At 40.6% G+C, this 16,833-nt stretch overlaps 2 protein-coding genes across 2 annotated transcripts in view; one reads left to right on the forward strand and one right to left on the reverse strand.

Moving 5' to 3' along the window:
* hnf4g (hepatocyte nuclear factor 4, gamma) overlaps positions 1-16,833 on the forward strand; it is a 187,438-nt gene that overhangs the window by 94,240 nt on the left and 76,365 nt on the right. The window lies entirely within an intron of this gene.
* tnfrsf11a (tumor necrosis factor receptor superfamily, member 11a, NFKB activator) lies at positions 1,462-16,822 on the reverse strand. Its single transcript, XM_061064143.1, has 10 exons — positions 16,419-16,822; positions 11,254-11,332; positions 10,717-10,842; positions 9,857-10,003; positions 9,670-9,760; positions 9,079-9,155; positions 8,753-8,860; positions 8,403-8,452; positions 7,096-8,023; positions 1,462-3,100 (listed from the first exon to the last, which is right to left on the reverse strand). Exons 1-10 carry the CDS (start codon positions 16,491-16,493, stop codon positions 2,817-2,819), a joined length of 1,965 nt encoding a protein of 654 aa, XP_060920126.1. The 5' UTR covers positions 16,494-16,822; the 3' UTR covers positions 1,462-2,816.

Here is a 16,833-nt window from a genome sequence, read left to right on the forward strand (position 1 = left end):
TTGTATTGGGACAGATACAAATCCCCCTCTGTTGAAAGTGTTGCTGTGACTGATCAATTGGACTGAAAGTCAAAGCGAGTTCCTTCATAAAGAGCAATCACATGGTAAGAACTGCTCTACCTCATTAAACATAACAGAAAACTATCTGTCTATTTCTAATCATTTAACCTGACTTTGGATAGAGTAGGGTCCATGTAATATAAAAACAGTTGTGACGTCATGTATCTTTTCTCATTAGCCTCTCTGGATGCCGTCCACAGTGTTCTTTTGAAAGGGTGATCGGGGTCCGTCATTTGTAAAGAGTACATGTTCCCTGCAGATAAAGAAACAATTTGGCCACTTTCTAAAGACGTTTTGGTAGTTTCATTCAGGACATTTTTATGTAAGCCCCTCACATGCCTTGCATGCAAAATCCTTTTTTTCTGTGAAGTAACCAGAAACTACAAGTGCTTCCTAAGAAACAATCATTTGGGGAAATCTAACTAGTCTAACTTTGTGCTTCTGCAGGTGAAATTGAAAACCTGGATCCACAGGTGAGCTGACTGTAATTTCAGCATTTCACCAATGTGGATTTCCTGGTGCTTTCCACAGGAAGGTCTAAGTTATCACCTTACTGCATGTAGGCCCAGTAACCTTAATTCTTAATGGGGTGATATTGGACACTAAGGCTGAAGAATAATCCATATAATATTGTTAAAAAACTGTTGGTGGTAGCCAATTGCTCGTATGCATTATTAGGTGTTAACACACTATATACAGTCAAATGAGAATGTTACAAACACAGCATTATGTTGTCTTAACCTATTCTTCAAAGTCATAGTTTTTCCATATTTATCTAAGATTTTATGTCTTTAACATCCTAAAATGCAGTAACCACTAGAGGGCAGTCTTCAGCAACTTCTTACATATTTTCAGTCCAATGAGAGATTGTTTTCTCTCACATGGACGGATGGCTGAGAAAAAAAAGCAATCATTTACATCTACAGTCCGGTTCTGTGCAGGCCGGCCAGCCGAGTCTCATGTAAACCATGTGAGAGCTAGTCATAACTTCCTGTTTTCACAAACAACCATAAAATAGGCCGAGACGAGATGCACTTACACACAAGCGCACACTCTTACACACATATGTAAACATACTGCAGCTGACCCAAACCAGACCCAAATGAGTGCTGCCAGCGTCTCTCATGTGGTCTCTCTGTGACGCTAGCTGGTCTGACTGCTGGATTAGTTTCTCCTCACAGCTGCTCAGCATCCCCAGGCCTGATGAAAGGCTGCCTGTCTGTCAACACGGGGACAAAGACAGAGAGGCCTCGCCACATGTGTAATTAGCATTGCCTCACAAAGATTATAGATCATCCTGAGGAGATAAATGCCTCGTTCACTGTAATTTCTCGATCCCAGAATAGGAAAGTTGACAGAGAGAAACCACAGAATGCCGGAGAGCAGCCATTGCTGACAGGATTCGATGAAAAACACATTTAATTCAAATCAAAATATTCTTTCAGTCATTCATTGCAACAGCTTTGATTGATGTGTACATAATTAGTAAAAGTCTTTTTTACATGTGGTGAGGTGGTGATTAAACAGTCCCTTTTAACTCCTATAGTGTGTGTAAGTGTCGCCTGCTGTTGATGGCTCCACTTCACACATCCACACTCAAAATAAAATAAGAGGAAGCACAAAATCTTCTCATTCATGTTTAGAAAAAAAAACCCATCAAGCTCTTTTTGAAATATATATACACACATCAATCACATATGTATCTTTTGACATATCACATAAACAATCAACTTTGTAAAATGAATTAAGACTTAATATAAACAGGCTGACATTTTACTTTTCTTCATTAAGGCTTGTACATCAAAACAAATTAAAACAGAACACACCAAAAAATAAGATAGCTTATCAAATGCATAGCATTTTTCTTAGACACAAACTGCACTTGAGGTGCAATAAGAGAAAAAAATCTAACAAGATAAAAAGCATCGTTCCAAAATTGGATGTGTCACTTTATTGTATAATAAAAGTTCCTGTTAAACTCTGCAAACCAGGACAAAAAAGTAAAAATAACAGGGAATTGTTTTACTTCATCACTTTTTTTAAATCTTATAACTATGATCCTGCCCTGCCAGGTTTTAATGTTGCAAATCGATTGAATTTTCTACCATAAAAATGTTTACTTTCATGGCAGATATTTGTGAGAGCAAACAATTATTTCCACATGGTGGATATTTTTGTAATGCGAGGAAACTCTAGAAATCATCCAAATGTCAAATTTAGAACAGTTAAAAACACAAAGTCTACAGACGTTAACCCGGGATATTTAATGATGATAGATGGGATATGAAAAATAAAGTTACTCCTTTGTTATTACCCAATAGTAATTTCCATATAACAATAAAAAAATGTGACATTCTTCCAGTCTGAAGTCTACTTCAACATCCAATTCCCATCAAAATTCCCCATGATTGTCTGGAATGGAGGGAGATTCCATTTGAAAAAGCCTCAAGCTTTCTACTGGAAAAGACAGAACAAAAGGCACTTTAGAGTTGCCCATAGAAAGATCAATGCAAACTGGCAGCTTCACATCCCTGAAAGACAATCATTCCATGACTGACCAGCCTCACTAGAATATAAAGCTGTTGATTCCTTGTTCTTGAATGGTTGGCTGGTAAAGTGGATGAATTGTGTTTTTAAAGCCATTTTTGGGAATTTCATTGGTAGCTCGGACATGAAATGAAAAAACCAACCCAAACGATCAGAGGTCAATTTTGCATTGTCACTGTTCTAATAAATAAACAGCCATTGGTCACTTTTCACTTGTCCATTTGTCGCTCTACCATCACTTCTTGCACTGGCAGTGTCTCTTCTTGCAAGGTCCTATGGGAATAAGAGTCTCCTTGTGACATCCGGCTGCTCTGGAAAAATGTGGCCGTCTCATTGGCCTCTTCCTGGACGGGGCTTCCAAAGGCGGCGTCCTGCTCCATCCCGTCACTTCCAAGAGACGTCTGGCTGACGTAGACGACGATGACGTCCCCGCTAAAGTTCATGACCTTACCGCTAGAGATGAAGGTGGTGTTGTTGTTTCCGGACACCTGACCTGAAGGTAAAGAAAATTGGGAGGGAGAATTAAAATTTGTGAGAAGAAGAAATCTTAAAGGCCTAGGAAGAGTGGATAAAAAAAATAATATATAGAGATGTTCCAATATCACCACTGATACTAATAACTGGGTTTTAACCTTTGTTACTGCCGACAGTGTGGAATCAGGTATTAGCACAACCAATTAGCCATCCAGTTTTATTATGGGACAAAAGACTACAGTGTGGTCTTAGCAGAGCGTATGTTAGTCAAAGCTAGCTCAATGTTAGCAATCAGTATTTTCCACTAATATAAAACACAATTTTTGCACTAGCACCAAATAGTCACTTTATATATCGGCAAGGAATTGAGTCAAGAGTGGAATCAGTAGTTGGAAGGAAAACGTCTCTCACCAAATGATGGCTTTAGCCTCTCACAACCCAAAACAGGAAGTGGTTTAGATGATGGTTGGATGGATGGATGGATGGATGATCTCTAGCAATAGGTTTAAAAATGGGAGCCTATATCTACATTTTTGTCTACATGTGGGCGAGTATAACAAAAGCATTTTTTTCATGCGAATGAATCAACACTCCCCAACCTTACTGGTGTTGAAAATGTCAAGTACAAAGGACAACTTATTGCAAAGTGTGTAGAAATATATATATGGCCTATATATATAGTATGGTTGTGTTAAGCGCTGCCTTCCATTTTCCCGCCTACACACTGTCATAGAGCTTCCCTTATTTATGATGTAAGCAAGGAAGGGACTATATCTTGGCTAACCTCACATGACAAATGGACGGTGGGTGTAATGACAATGCAGGATGACCGCAGTGACATGGACCACTATATCACGTCCTTTCTGCCTTATTTGTTTCAGAGAGCGGCACATTTTAAGCGTGAGAAAGTGAAGACTTCCAAAAACAAGCCGTTTCTCCTGGATTTTATGTTTTACAGACACGGCTGAATACAAGCTTTTCAACTCTTTCCAACCCGCATACTATCAAGTGGCATGTTTCTGTTTCTCCAGGACTTTCTATGGTTTTACTGGTTTATTTATAAATCTGCAACATAATTATTCCCTCAAAACATGTGTACAAACTTGTACATGTCTGCTTTCTGTTAGGAATTCCAGTCAACCAGGTGAATTAGGGAATAAACTGTGTTTTTTTATTTTGTAAGCCATCTTTCACCACATTCAGCCTCCGGTTCCTAATTTTATCCAGCCTGCTGTCTGACTCTCCAGCTGACAGACCAAGCAGACCGACCCTCTTGTGACTCACAGCTCATGCCTCGTCTATTCACACATTTTGCACGCACAGACACACACACACACACACACACAAACACAAACACACACATAATCACAATAAACGCAAGCAAACAAGCTCTACCAGACGCTTCTACTCCTACACACACACATAATCTGAAAAGCACACATTGCCCCTATAAAGTTGCAAACACGATCATAAGCACACACACACACACACACACACACACACACACACACAGAGAGAGTGTGTCTCTGTGTTCCCCGGTGTGAGAGCCTTTTCCCGGAATACCAGTCGGAGGGGTCTTGCTTGAAAATATGTTGTTTCAACCGCAAGTTTGAAAACAAAGCTCTGAGGAATCTGCTTGGGTTCTGTTGTTTATCCTTTCTTAATACCGAGCTGATTTTTCTGGATGCCCTACAATTGAATCGGCACAGTGTTACTGACAGGCTTTTTCAACCAAGTACTTAAGATGAACTTCTGTAGAACCCCACTTCTTTTTCAATCACAAAGAAAACCACAACTGTACACAGTTCTTCAAAAAAAAAAATCTCCCTTATTTTACCTGGAGGGCTGCCAGTTTAACTCCTAGTCCAACAAGAAATATCCGGGCCGTCACTACTGTTGAAGTGCCCTTGAACACATTGTTCCAGAAGATGCTGAGTGGCCAACAGATAAAACCGCTTTTGGAGTAGCTTTTTATGTGCTACTAATGTGAGACTTAAGTTCAATAAAAAATAGAAGGTGGACAAAGTGAAACCTCTGACTGATCTCTAAGAAGCATATGTGGGAAGTCCATTGAATCACCTGTCATTACTGCATGATGGGAAATGGTGTTAAATTCTGTGGTGTAATTAAAGTACTCAGTCATCAGTGAGAGTAAAAAAAAAATGCTTCCAAAGTTTAAATGTGTATGCGTGTGTGTGTGTGTGTGTGTGTGTTTTTGTAGGGTGGGCAGGCTAAAAGTATTACTCAAACTGCACACATCTTGCTTCAATTAAAGCTGTGGTCACTTTGCGCAACCCTATGGAACTCTGGGTAAACAGGAGCTTTGTAGATGGCATACTTCACACTGACACACACACAAACACAACACTGAAGGAGTGTGGTTCTGGTGGTCCAGTAGCCCTTCAAACACTCATATCTTGTTCCTACTGCATGTGTGGTCCGACTAACAATACTGGCTTTAATAAAACATATTTCTTGGAAACAGTCGCACTAATTTCTCATTCTTATGGTTAAACCGAATCCTGTGTTTTAGGTTGCGCTCTGCATACTCACCTAATAATTCCCCCAGTTTGAGCTTACTGTTGGCCCGATCGTACTGTTCTTAAATTTGTTGCCCAGACATTTCGCCTGTGCTTTGGCTGTCTGTAAAGTCTCTGTGAGAACAAAACAAGTTCAACCATGTGACAGGAGAAACTTTCCATTTAAAACAAAACAAATTTCATTCTGTTATTCTTGGTGACCAGTCCCACCTACTCTGCGGAAAAAGGACACGGCAATGAAGTGTATCAATTCCAGTATGGGTACGACTGTGTGGAAGTACGGCGGTGACTGCCTACACAAACAAAGAACACAGATTCAACCTGGCACACGCACACTGTGGACTCATGCAGTCTTTGCAATGAGCCGTTATCCCCATGCACAGCACACATACACATACACACTTTGAAACCGCTTTTAATGGACAGTGTTGAGTGATCAGATAACCAGGATGTACCCAGCGCTATAGCATCTTTGTATTAACCTTAAAGAGTAAAATAGCTTAAGTTTCAGCAAATAATCACACAGATGTCTGGAAGCCGCCATAGCTCCCGTATTATTTGAGTCCATGATCATTCATGGACAAACAAATGAAATACTATATCAGAATTAAGAAATGGACATTCTAGATCCCAGTTATGTCATATTAATATTTGTTTAAGTGGAAACATCTGTGTGTAAATAGCCTTGATTAATAATGATAAAGCTTCTGTAAGGAGTTGACCAATTTTAATCAGAATCATTTTCTTAATATAACCTACAAAAGCAAACTAGACCATCAGCAAGAATATTGTTTCTTTCTATATAGTTATTATTTAAGTCTGAACCAGCTGAGGGGAGTAGGTGTCAGACAACATTTTCCATGCCAACTTTGCCAAGGATCCCCGACGAGTGATACATTTGATCGTTAAAAGAAAGCAGAACAAATACATTTTGGTAAAAAAAAAAAAAACACTACCTACACATTTACAGGGCAACTTCTTTGGGTCCCCAAAATCCACACACAGAAACTCTTTCCTGTGTTTTCACTTTCATATCCTTTGCTATGTTTGTATATTGTAACATGCATCTAACGTTTCTGATTTTGTAAGTGAACTGTGCGATTTCTTTTATGTCAGTAAAGCATTTTGTAAACCGATTTTTGAAAAGTGCAAGAAATATTTATATTTATATGTAATATTTTTCGCTTGGTGTTTTAAGTAACAACTAACACACTTACAGTATTAGGTTTGTAACACTCATTAAAAAAACCTTTCTAAGATATAAGATGAATGATCAAGTTAAATTACTTTTTTTTTAAGAAATGAAAGTTGGTCAAGAATATTGGATTGCAAGTAAAAAGTGTATTTTTAAATTTTAATGAAGCACCTCAAAAAGATTTTAATTAAAATATTTTGTTGTGGTTTTTTTTTTTGGCAGATATAGGCTTCCATACAAACAATTCAAATCCTTGTTTTAAAGTAGATTTTCACCCACCTGAGGTAAGAGTTGGTTCAGCCAGCTGACTGTGGAGGCTCTCAGGTGAGCAATCCAGCTCTGACTCCACAGAAGAGAGCTTGTTCCCCCTGTTCTCCCCCCAGGAAAGCCCCTGGCTTTGCTCTGGGCTGGAGGCCTCACAGGATTTGTCCAGGTAGAGGTCTCCAACAGACACTGAAGTCATTAAGGGGCTGACAGAGGTCACCGGGGAGGTCACACTGTTTGTTTTTGAGGTGGGATCTGTGCTTGTCAGTCTGTATAAGTCCTCCTGTTTTACCAGGGACCTGTCAGTCAGGTGAGGCTTAAACTCTGGTTTCACCTTAGCCTGAGACAATGGCAAACACAGTTCAGGGATGGAACAGGAAGGAGGGATTATAGAAGAGGTGTGGATGAGAGGAGGGGAAAGAGAAACAAGAGAAGCAACACCTGTCTCACTCTTGGAGGGATTTATCTTTGTTTCACTATTGTCCGCAGTTAAACTGTCACTCTTCTCCTCTTTCCGACTCTCATCTCCATCCCTCTCTCCATCTAGACCTCCACATGAGCAGGTCCCTGTAGCCCCGGAGCTCACCACCTGGCTACAGTCCTCGTTCTCCCCTACTTCCAATGGCTCCCGCACTGGAATGACACAAGCACAAGAGCCTGCCAAAAGAGGAGACACACTCCCAACCTCCTCCTCCTCCTCTTCTGACACCTCCTCAGGTTCCCCAGAGCCCTCACTCTGTTCCTCCATCACTGTCTTCGCTTTGGTGTCTTCTACCTCTGTTGGGGGTAGTGAGACCTTAACTTCAGGAGCAGCAGTGGGGAAGGGGCATGGGGGCTCATCAGTGGGGCTGTGGGGTGCTTGGCAGATGAGTTTGCTCATCTCACATGGGGTGCATTTGGGGCCTCCAGGGCCTCCACTGTGGTAGAGAGGGGCCAAGGTATCCTAGAGCCACAGAACATAAGGAGAAAAAGTGAGGTCAATTACTATGTTTTTGTTCATGAATAGTAAACTATTTTTTTAATAAAATATTTCCTAATTTTTAACGATCATTTCTTTATTGTTTATGTATTCTTTGTTTATGAATTAATTTCTTTAAAAATAGTTATAGTACACATTAATTAACATAAATTGTACATATGCCAGATTTTAGCCATAGGCTAATTTTCATCTTTTGCAGGTTGGTGGTAGACATGTATACAAGGTTGGTGGTATGCACAAGGTTGGCAGTACACACATATACAACATTAGTTGTACACACATTAAAAAAATGGTATGAATTAATAATTACTTGTGTATTTTCATAACTAACATTCCATTTTACCTGTTGTATCCTCGTCCTCTTCAGATTCTGGACACAGGACCGTAGATTCACTGGATGAAGAAATAACATCTTATTACTTTTCATTAAAAATAATCTTCATGATTTCTTGTTCTGCTGAGAGGCTTGGGAACAGTGAACATAAAAAGTTAAAAATGAATGATTATGTTTTGTTTTATTTTTAATGTGAAGAGACATATGTGTAATTGTGTTCAATCTGAACCACTTTATGTAAACTAAAGAGTCTGTTTAGAGCCACTGTCTAAAATATAAGACAGCTTCAAATCAGTTGTAAACTGAAGAAAAGTGTCTAACTAGATAAGAAGTTAAAGATCAATATTACTGTATCTTACCAGAGAGTAACTTGAGTTTGTCCTTGTAGCAGAAGAGGAGCAGGATGAGGAGACACAGAACAGTGATGACTGACAGCACAGACACTATCACCCAGGAGGGCGCTGCCACTGCAAGAAAGAAGAGTTTAGAACTTTAAATCAGCTGTCAGCAAGATATGCCTGCCAAAAACACAAAGAGGCATAACAATGCATAAATATCACCACAGATGCAATAAACCTGACAGCGCTCTACACTACATTTTTAGGATGTTTAAACAGCCATTTGCAGTATAAAAATGCATTTAATTTGCTTTGAATGGTCTGCAGTGATTGTGTGTGTGTCTTACCAGAGAGAGGTTGTCCACACACTGCATCAGCCTGAGGGCTGCCTGGCTCTGCTTCACGCCTGCCTTGAGCCTTACAACTAGAAGAAACGATAAAATCAGAAGGGTGAATAGGAATATTTTCACAACTGGAAAGTCTGAGGCTTCTTTGTCATTTGTCTTCCTTTCCCACTTATAATTAACTAGCCAATGATCCCTGCCTTCAAAGTTAGATCTGGCATGATGAAAGACAGAAAAAAGGGCAAATGAAGAGAAAAACAAAATTCTTCTGTCCCATCTCCCTTTTTTTTTTTTATGTCTTCGTCATCTGCATCATTACAGATCCAGCCAACAGTGGAAGCTGGTGTCTGGTCCAGGGTTCCAGAGGAAGTGGTGTGAGTATTACTCATAACAGCTGGGTGGTGGTGAGGCAGAGGACAGCTAGCAAACTGCATTTTCCCTTCACGACATTAAAGATTCCAGGCTTAAACTTCTAGTGTGTGCATGTGCATGTGCATGTGCATGTGCATGTGCATTTGTGTGTGTGTGTGTGTGTGTGTGTGTGTGTGTGTGTGAGGGTGTGTGTATGCGTGTGTGTGTGTGTTACACACTTACTTAGTCCATGGTTTGCACTGGTCGACGCTGTTGTCAGCAGAGAAGAAGCCTTTTTTACATTCAACACAGATTTTCCTTTCATGAGTAGACTCTGGAATAAAACCATACGTTAGAGTAAATCTGCAGGTGACACTCAGCTGTTTCTCTTCCATGTGAATGAGGTGTGTTTTGTCTAGGTGTGTCTCACCAGTGTCCACCTCCAGTCCATATCCAGCGCTGCAGGTGGGGATTCTCTCACAGTACTCACAGTTGATGGGGTAGCATTGGAGGCCGGCACGGCAGCGACACGGCTCCTCTGCAACGAGGTTCTCAGGCCTCAACAGAAAACCCTTCACTGGAGGTTAAAGACGGGGAATTATTGTCTAATGATGTTGCAGCTAGAACTTCCAGCACCAGGCTTGCTATCTGTTTTGTTGATTGTGTTGATTTTGGCTTTGACAGATTACAGATCATTTTGATAATGACTCCAATGATGCAATTTTACTTTGACATTTTAAGTCCATGAGGTATTTTTCCTGGAGGACACTTTTAGTTGAATTATTAAAAACAGACTTTTATTGTTTTAACTTATTACAAAGAAAAAATTGCGCGCACTTAGCATCACCGGTTTATTAGGAAAACAATCACAACATTTCTGTCTCTGAATCTTTGTCAAGTGTGTTCTCAACCTATTCTCCACCATGACGTCAAGTAGACAATGCTCCACCTACTGCGTGTGGTCAGGTGTGGGCCAATTAGTCTAACTAGAAGTGTTTCTCAATCATCAACAGTAACATGTGCAGAGTCACTCACCCCGTTATCCACATATATGAAGGCAACAAGAAAAACACAAATATAATACAATACAAATATATATATCAATAAGAGTATCAAATACTAAATGCTAAGCTCGGTGTATCTGTTGGACAGTATTGTAGTGTTGTAGATTTAATTTCAAACAAAACTGAAGCTTATCATGGTAGATTTAACTGTTTTCATTGTGATAGTACAAAACCTTATAATGGTTTTCAAGACATGAAATGCTTTGTTCAATAAGCAGATACAGACCTGGGTCACAGAACTTTTGCTGAAGACAGCGCGTCTTGTCAGTCAAGCCAGGCTGATATTCACCACGATTACATTTGATGCATTTCGTCTGCTCGGACTCAGTACAGTCAGAAAACACACGGCGGCCTAATGGGGGGAAAAAAAAGGGAAAGTCTGATGAATTGAACAAGCCACATAAAAGCACAACAAGGGAGGACGAGAAAAGCAGAAGGAAATCAAACTGACAATTGGATCAAAGGTCACTTTGACCCATGTGTGAATATTAGTGGTTGTGAAGACGTTCATTTCTGAGGCCTTTTTTTAACCAAATGTTCCTTTTTTTAAAACATCCTTCCTCTTTTCATTTAGGATATTTCTGAATGGAAATCTATTTTTATTTGATGCTGCTTCCTCAGTGAACCAGATATGCAGACTAGTGAGTTGTTCATCACTTCCATCGCTCTGTGTGTGTGTGTGTGTGTGTGTGTGTGTGTGTGTGTGTGTGTGTGTGTGTTTGTGTGTGTTTGTGTGTGTGTGTGTGGGGGGGGGGGGTGTTACCTGGTTCACACTTCTTGCAGCATCTGGAGCCTTTTAGGTATTCGGTTTCATCACACTGGACAGATTTGGAGACTGCATTCTAAACAATATCAAGACAAAGATGTTTTCTATGTTAGTTTGTGTTTTAATTCAGATTTCATTTTGACTTGAAACAAAACTCAACTCCCCTTACATCCCATACATTGATAAAAACGAGAGCTAGAATTTTTTTTCTATGAAGATTAACATGTATATCATGACCTGCTTAATCACAAACAGCCATTTTTCATCAACGCTTTGCAGTTTTCCTCGGTCATAGCTGCTCTTTTCTGTGGCTGTCCTTCTAAAGTGTATCTGTCAAATCCACACATGATATTTTGATATGCTGGTGAGTAATGACAGGAAGATGGTGGATAAAACATTTCCAAGACATGCCAAGGAATGTTTTCCACATTCTCAAATTCACCTGACCACAGCGCTGCGCAGCCTCCAAACCAGAAAACCAAACCCTAATAGTTCCCAGTTACATTTGAGAACCAAGGGGAACTAAATGCAATCAACTGCTGTTGGCTCGGGATTAATACATCGCTTGGCTGCAGGTTTTGTTTTAGCAATTTGACCAATGGGAAAGCTTGTTAATTACAGAGGCAAGCCCTCTCTAAAGACAGTGTTTGGTTTGTCCCAGGCGACAACCTCGGATGTTGATAAATGAAGCAAATGCGTGTGCAAAAAACAGTTCCTCGATTGTCCACTTGAGACTGTCTCTAATAACCAAAGAATTCCCAATAAAGCCCAAGATCAAAATGCCCATATTTTACAGTTGGATAAAAAAATGTGCAGCCTGGGGAAAAGGTTTTGATCTCTAACTAATTTCTAATTTGTAAAACCTGTAAGGGTGACTTTTTTTTATCACCCATCTGTTTTGGGGGCGTGGCTTAGTTGACTGACAGGTAGGCGTGTTGTCGCCGTTTGCCAGTAATGCTTAAGGCCCACCTCAGCTCCACCTCTTTGCCTGTTAGTTTTATTGAATGTTAGTTAGCATTTCCAAACTGGAGACTTCATAACACCAGACTATTCAGACACCAATGGGTGACGTCACTAAGTCTACATGCATTTAAAAGCATTTAACAGTCAATGATTGGTCCTTTTTGGGGCACAGATGGCCAAGCGGTTAGATTGCACCCTATGTACTGAGGCTATAGTCCTCCAAGCAGGCGGACTGAGTTCAAGTCCCACTCTGTCTCAGCTTCATTTTCTATCCACTGTCCTATCATATAGACGCAAAGAAGCCAGAAAATACATTAAAAAAAGAAAAAAAAGATTGGTACTTTCTGAGCTTCCTTAGAAACATAAGGGTGCAATGTGGTGACCTTGTGGAAGCAGACCTGCCTCCTTAAATGAAGGGCCCTTTGAAGGTCACATGACCGTAATAGTAATATAGATAGATCAAAGTAAAGACAAAAGTACATACTAGTGGGGATGAGTAGTGAAGGAAAAAATATTTTCTATACATCTGTCCACCTTTAAACTGTAACTAGGAACTCCAGTGAAAATGCCGTAAAAGTAAGCCACGCAGACATTTCTATCTTTTGCAAACGCACACACACACACACACACACACACACACACACACACACACACACATAGTACACACCCTGCAGCCACCCTAAATTAGGGGCTGGTGAACTCCTCGCCACACTGCTGAATTAGAGAATCTGGCTGTTATGACAGAAACTTTGCCAAAGCCACATTGTCTAAATTTAAATGAAGAAAAATACAACATATAGTCTGACAGCACTCTGACCTCCGACCGATGTCCTTCTTTTTCTTATTCAGCCCTTCTGGAGCTCCCTGTTCCCATGAAATTACACACTACTTATATCATTCTGTAATTTGTGAAGGAAGGATTAGCTACATGAAGATGTGACAAGCCCATCTTCATGCTACAGGCTACATTTAGAAGAAGTACCATCTGCCATTATACTATATTTATAATCTATACAAATCTGTGTGTCTGTGTGTCTGTGTGTCTGTCTGTCTGTCTGTCTGCCTGTCTGTCTGCCTGCCTGTCTGTCTGTCTGTCTGCCTGTCTGTCTGTCTGCCTGCCTGTCTGTCTGCCTGTCTGTCTGTCTGTCTGTCTGTCTGTCTGCCTGTCTGTCTGTCTGTGCAGCCTCAGGCTACAACAGCGCATGTACATGAAAACTGCCAAGAGTTTAATTACCTCCACTCAGCCTCTCACACATCAGCTCGTCTTTGTTTTACAATCCAACCAGAGCAAAACGATGCTCTGACCGCAGCAATAATGAGGACCATGTGCTGACTCAAAAACAAGTGACAGGAGGAGGAAAGGTTCCCATAGATAGAGAGATAGATAGATAGATAGATAGATAGATAGATAGATAGATTTAAAGTCTCTGGTGGTCACTCCACACAACTGGGCCAGAGTGCACAGGAAGCCAAAAGAATGCTGGGAATTGTATTTTTGTTACTGCCACATCTAAACATTTGGTCTCAGTTTTGCAAGGCTCTACGTTTTTTTTTGTCCTCACTAAATATATGTAAGAGGAAAGGAAAAGAAGCTGATCCACCCTATATGATTATAGGTTATCATAACGGTCCACACAGAACATCTAACCTCAAAGTTAACTTTATCTCGCTGTATGGATTCAGATATATTATTCAGTCCTGGTGAATAAAACAGAAGCATAACTTCCCCTTTTCTTTACTCATCTCTGCGTGGCTGTTTTGTTTCTCTTTTTAAATCCCTCATCAGGTGTGTGATCCCATCAAACAGCGATGTGAAGCAGACTGCATTCCATTTGCTGTCAGAGTACAAGAGGATTTGCATAACGGCCACAGCAGCCAGAGGCACCAAGCCAAGAGAAGCAAAGTGTGACTTTTAGACCTCCAGGGGTTTCAGCTCCCCTTGATAAGGACATTAACAGTGTATACACAACAATTGAATCTTTGTGTGATGTTTGCACCTGCGATTCATTCTTTAAAACCAATATAAGAAATCCTTTGGCATGCCACCTGCGTCAATCAGAATATTTGATGATTCATCAGATAAGTTTCTCAAGAACCTCGACAGCTTGAGCAGCTAATAGTCCTTCCCTGTCTTCTGTTTAAAATTATGGCTTTTCCTTGGAAATAAATCCTGACATGCATCTAAAATGAATGGTTTTCTTTATAACTACAGCTGCAGGAAAATGATGCAATTCATATGAGGAGCTGAAAAATTTGCAAGCACAGCAATACGCAACAATCACAAAAAAAAAAAAAAAACCTTACCGTGGAAGAACAGATGCTCCTCAAATTCATAGAACAAGTCCTCATACAATTTAGATTGTGCTGACTTTTTTTAATCGATCAAGAGAAAGTTAATCTGGGTGTGTAAGAGACTAAACGATCGCTTCGTACCAAATATTAAATCATTTTTCTTTCTCTACAAAGGACTCTATTGTTAATAAGGCTGCATGATTCACCTAGATACTTTATCCATCAATTAAACGTCTTTGTTGTCTGCAGAGTTAAATCAAGTTTGGATCCGCAGGCCTGAGGCAATTTAGTGTTATTGCTTAAACTGAGGCAGACATAACAAAGATAACTGATGTGATGGATGGATGGCACAGAGGTTATCTTAAAGGACACGATGAAGAAATGAAACAGAAGAGGGGTTGTTGGTTGTATAATATATGAAGCCATTTCTGATGGAAAGTTGAATGGCAGATGACCGTCAGCTGCATCAATGCATCGTCGCCTGGAGAATCGAATCAATCAGAAGTACAGGAGCTGTCACGGCGGGCGAGTTAAATAATCTGCAAAACCTTCATCTTTTCATCGACTTTTAAGCATTTCACATCTTGAAGTAATCTAGTATTGCTCAATGTCGCACAGACAGTTGGAAATGGATTTGGAATGGATGCATGAAGCTGTTGAAAACCAAGAAAATGAAGGGGAATTCTTTTGGGATGCTGTGAGTCAGTAATGGAAGACCACGGTGAGAACTCACCGAAGCCAAAGGTTTGCCTTGTCACCTTAAAGCGTCTACATGAAAAAATAGTTCTTCCCTCCCTCCCAGCCTCTGACCTGTCCTCCAGGCATCTCTAGATTTGCTCATCTGCTCACTCATTGTTACCACCAGAACAAATATGACATGCATGGGACAGGCCGTGAAGAACATTTCTGAGCCATTAAATCTCTGGAGCTCTGCAACTGGACAACATGCGCTCTCTACACATGATCTCTTGCAACACATTTTGTTGAATCAGAAAAAAAAAAAAAAACTGTAGAAAGAGTGCATATTCCAGTCAGAGTCATAACCATGCTGGCTTACGGTAACACAGGCCAACAGGCAGTGATAGATCACTGGTGCCCTGCAGTCCCACCACTACAACCACATCTTATAAACTCCTCCACCTGGTCAGAGTTAGCAGCTAGGACCAAACAACAACATGGACAAAAGAATGTCGAAGCATTCACTTTTTTCCATCAGCTGAGACAAAACGTAGTTTAAATAAAGTCATTGTTTTGCTGTAGTAGAGCCACTGGCAGGACCATGATACACTTTAAAAGTGCGGCTATGCTTAGTATACTTCATAGTGAAACACAATGAAATAACAATCTTCAAGGACATAAAAGCACCATTAAGATTTTGTGGCTTCCATTCTGGATCCCTGAAGGAGCATTTTTTTTAGACCCTGCTCCTCTGGCGGAGCTAATGGGGTTCCTGATGAGCCATTTGGCCCGCGCCGGTCCCCTCTGGACCGAGAGAGAATAGGGGGAAACGAGAATCCAGTTGCCAGCGGCGTGTTTGCGGTCAGAACATTGGAGGTGGACTCGGCCCAAACACAACTGTTTCCAGTCAGTGTCCGGGCGCAAAGAAAATGCAACCCCTCCCGTTTTCCTCTTTCTAACCAGTGCATACAAATTCATGTAATAAAGTGAAACATTCACTGGATTACTGTTACATTTCTGCTTGAGTGTCTACTCAATCAAAATAAACCATCATGGTTCTCGGTGTTTTACGTTGTCACTCATGGGGGGAAAAAACTTGACAGCCGCTAAAATGTATTGCAAATGACACAGAATACACAACAAACTGATCTGACCAATAAGAGACACCTGATTATTTTACAACAAGAGAAATAAAAACATTCTTTTAAACGCCAAATGTGTCTGTTTACCTCTGAGTAAAAACTGACGAGGACGCACGTCATCCAGCCTCGGACAATCCAACTTTTGGAGCTCTTCAATCTCATCTCTGCTGTTTTTTGAATGACAATTTCTGAGGCAAACTTTTTCTTTCTCTGCACAAAAGGTGCCTCTTGAGAACCGGGATCCGATACTAAATCACCTTCTTTTCGTGTGCGTAAAAGTGGCGGGTCCTCCACACCGTCTCACAGGGCATACTTGCGCCTTCATTCCCGGCGAGGCAGCTGCAGTTCCCACCTCTGCTCTCCTCTCATTCTCCTTCTGCTTTTCACCCACGCGTTGTGGAGGAAGCTGCATGCAACAGCTTGTAAAAACTGACTGGAGGCAGAGAGGGAGGGAGGGAACTCCTCCACGTTGTCATATGTGAAAAAATAAGTCTCCCCCTTC

This window comes from Labrus mixtus, chromosome 19 (genome assembly GCF_963584025.1).
Source record: "Labrus mixtus chromosome 19, fLabMix1.1, whole genome shotgun sequence".
NCBI classification, from domain to species: domain Eukaryota; kingdom Metazoa; phylum Chordata; class Actinopteri; order Labriformes; family Labridae; genus Labrus; species Labrus mixtus.

Coding starts and splice junctions, on each gene's coding strand:
- tnfrsf11a (XM_061064143.1), bottom strand. CDS start 16,493: ATGAGATTGAAGAGCTCCAAAAGTTGGATTGTCCGAGGCTGGATGACG. Junction 10,843..11,253: donor CTGCAAGAAGTGTGAACCAG/GTAACACCCCCC, acceptor TCCCCCCATTAG/GCCGCCGTGTGTTTTCTGAC. Junction 10,004..10,716: donor GCAAAAGTTCTGTGACCCAG/GTCTGTATCTGC, acceptor TTTAACCTCCAG/TGAAGGGTTTTCTGTTGAGG.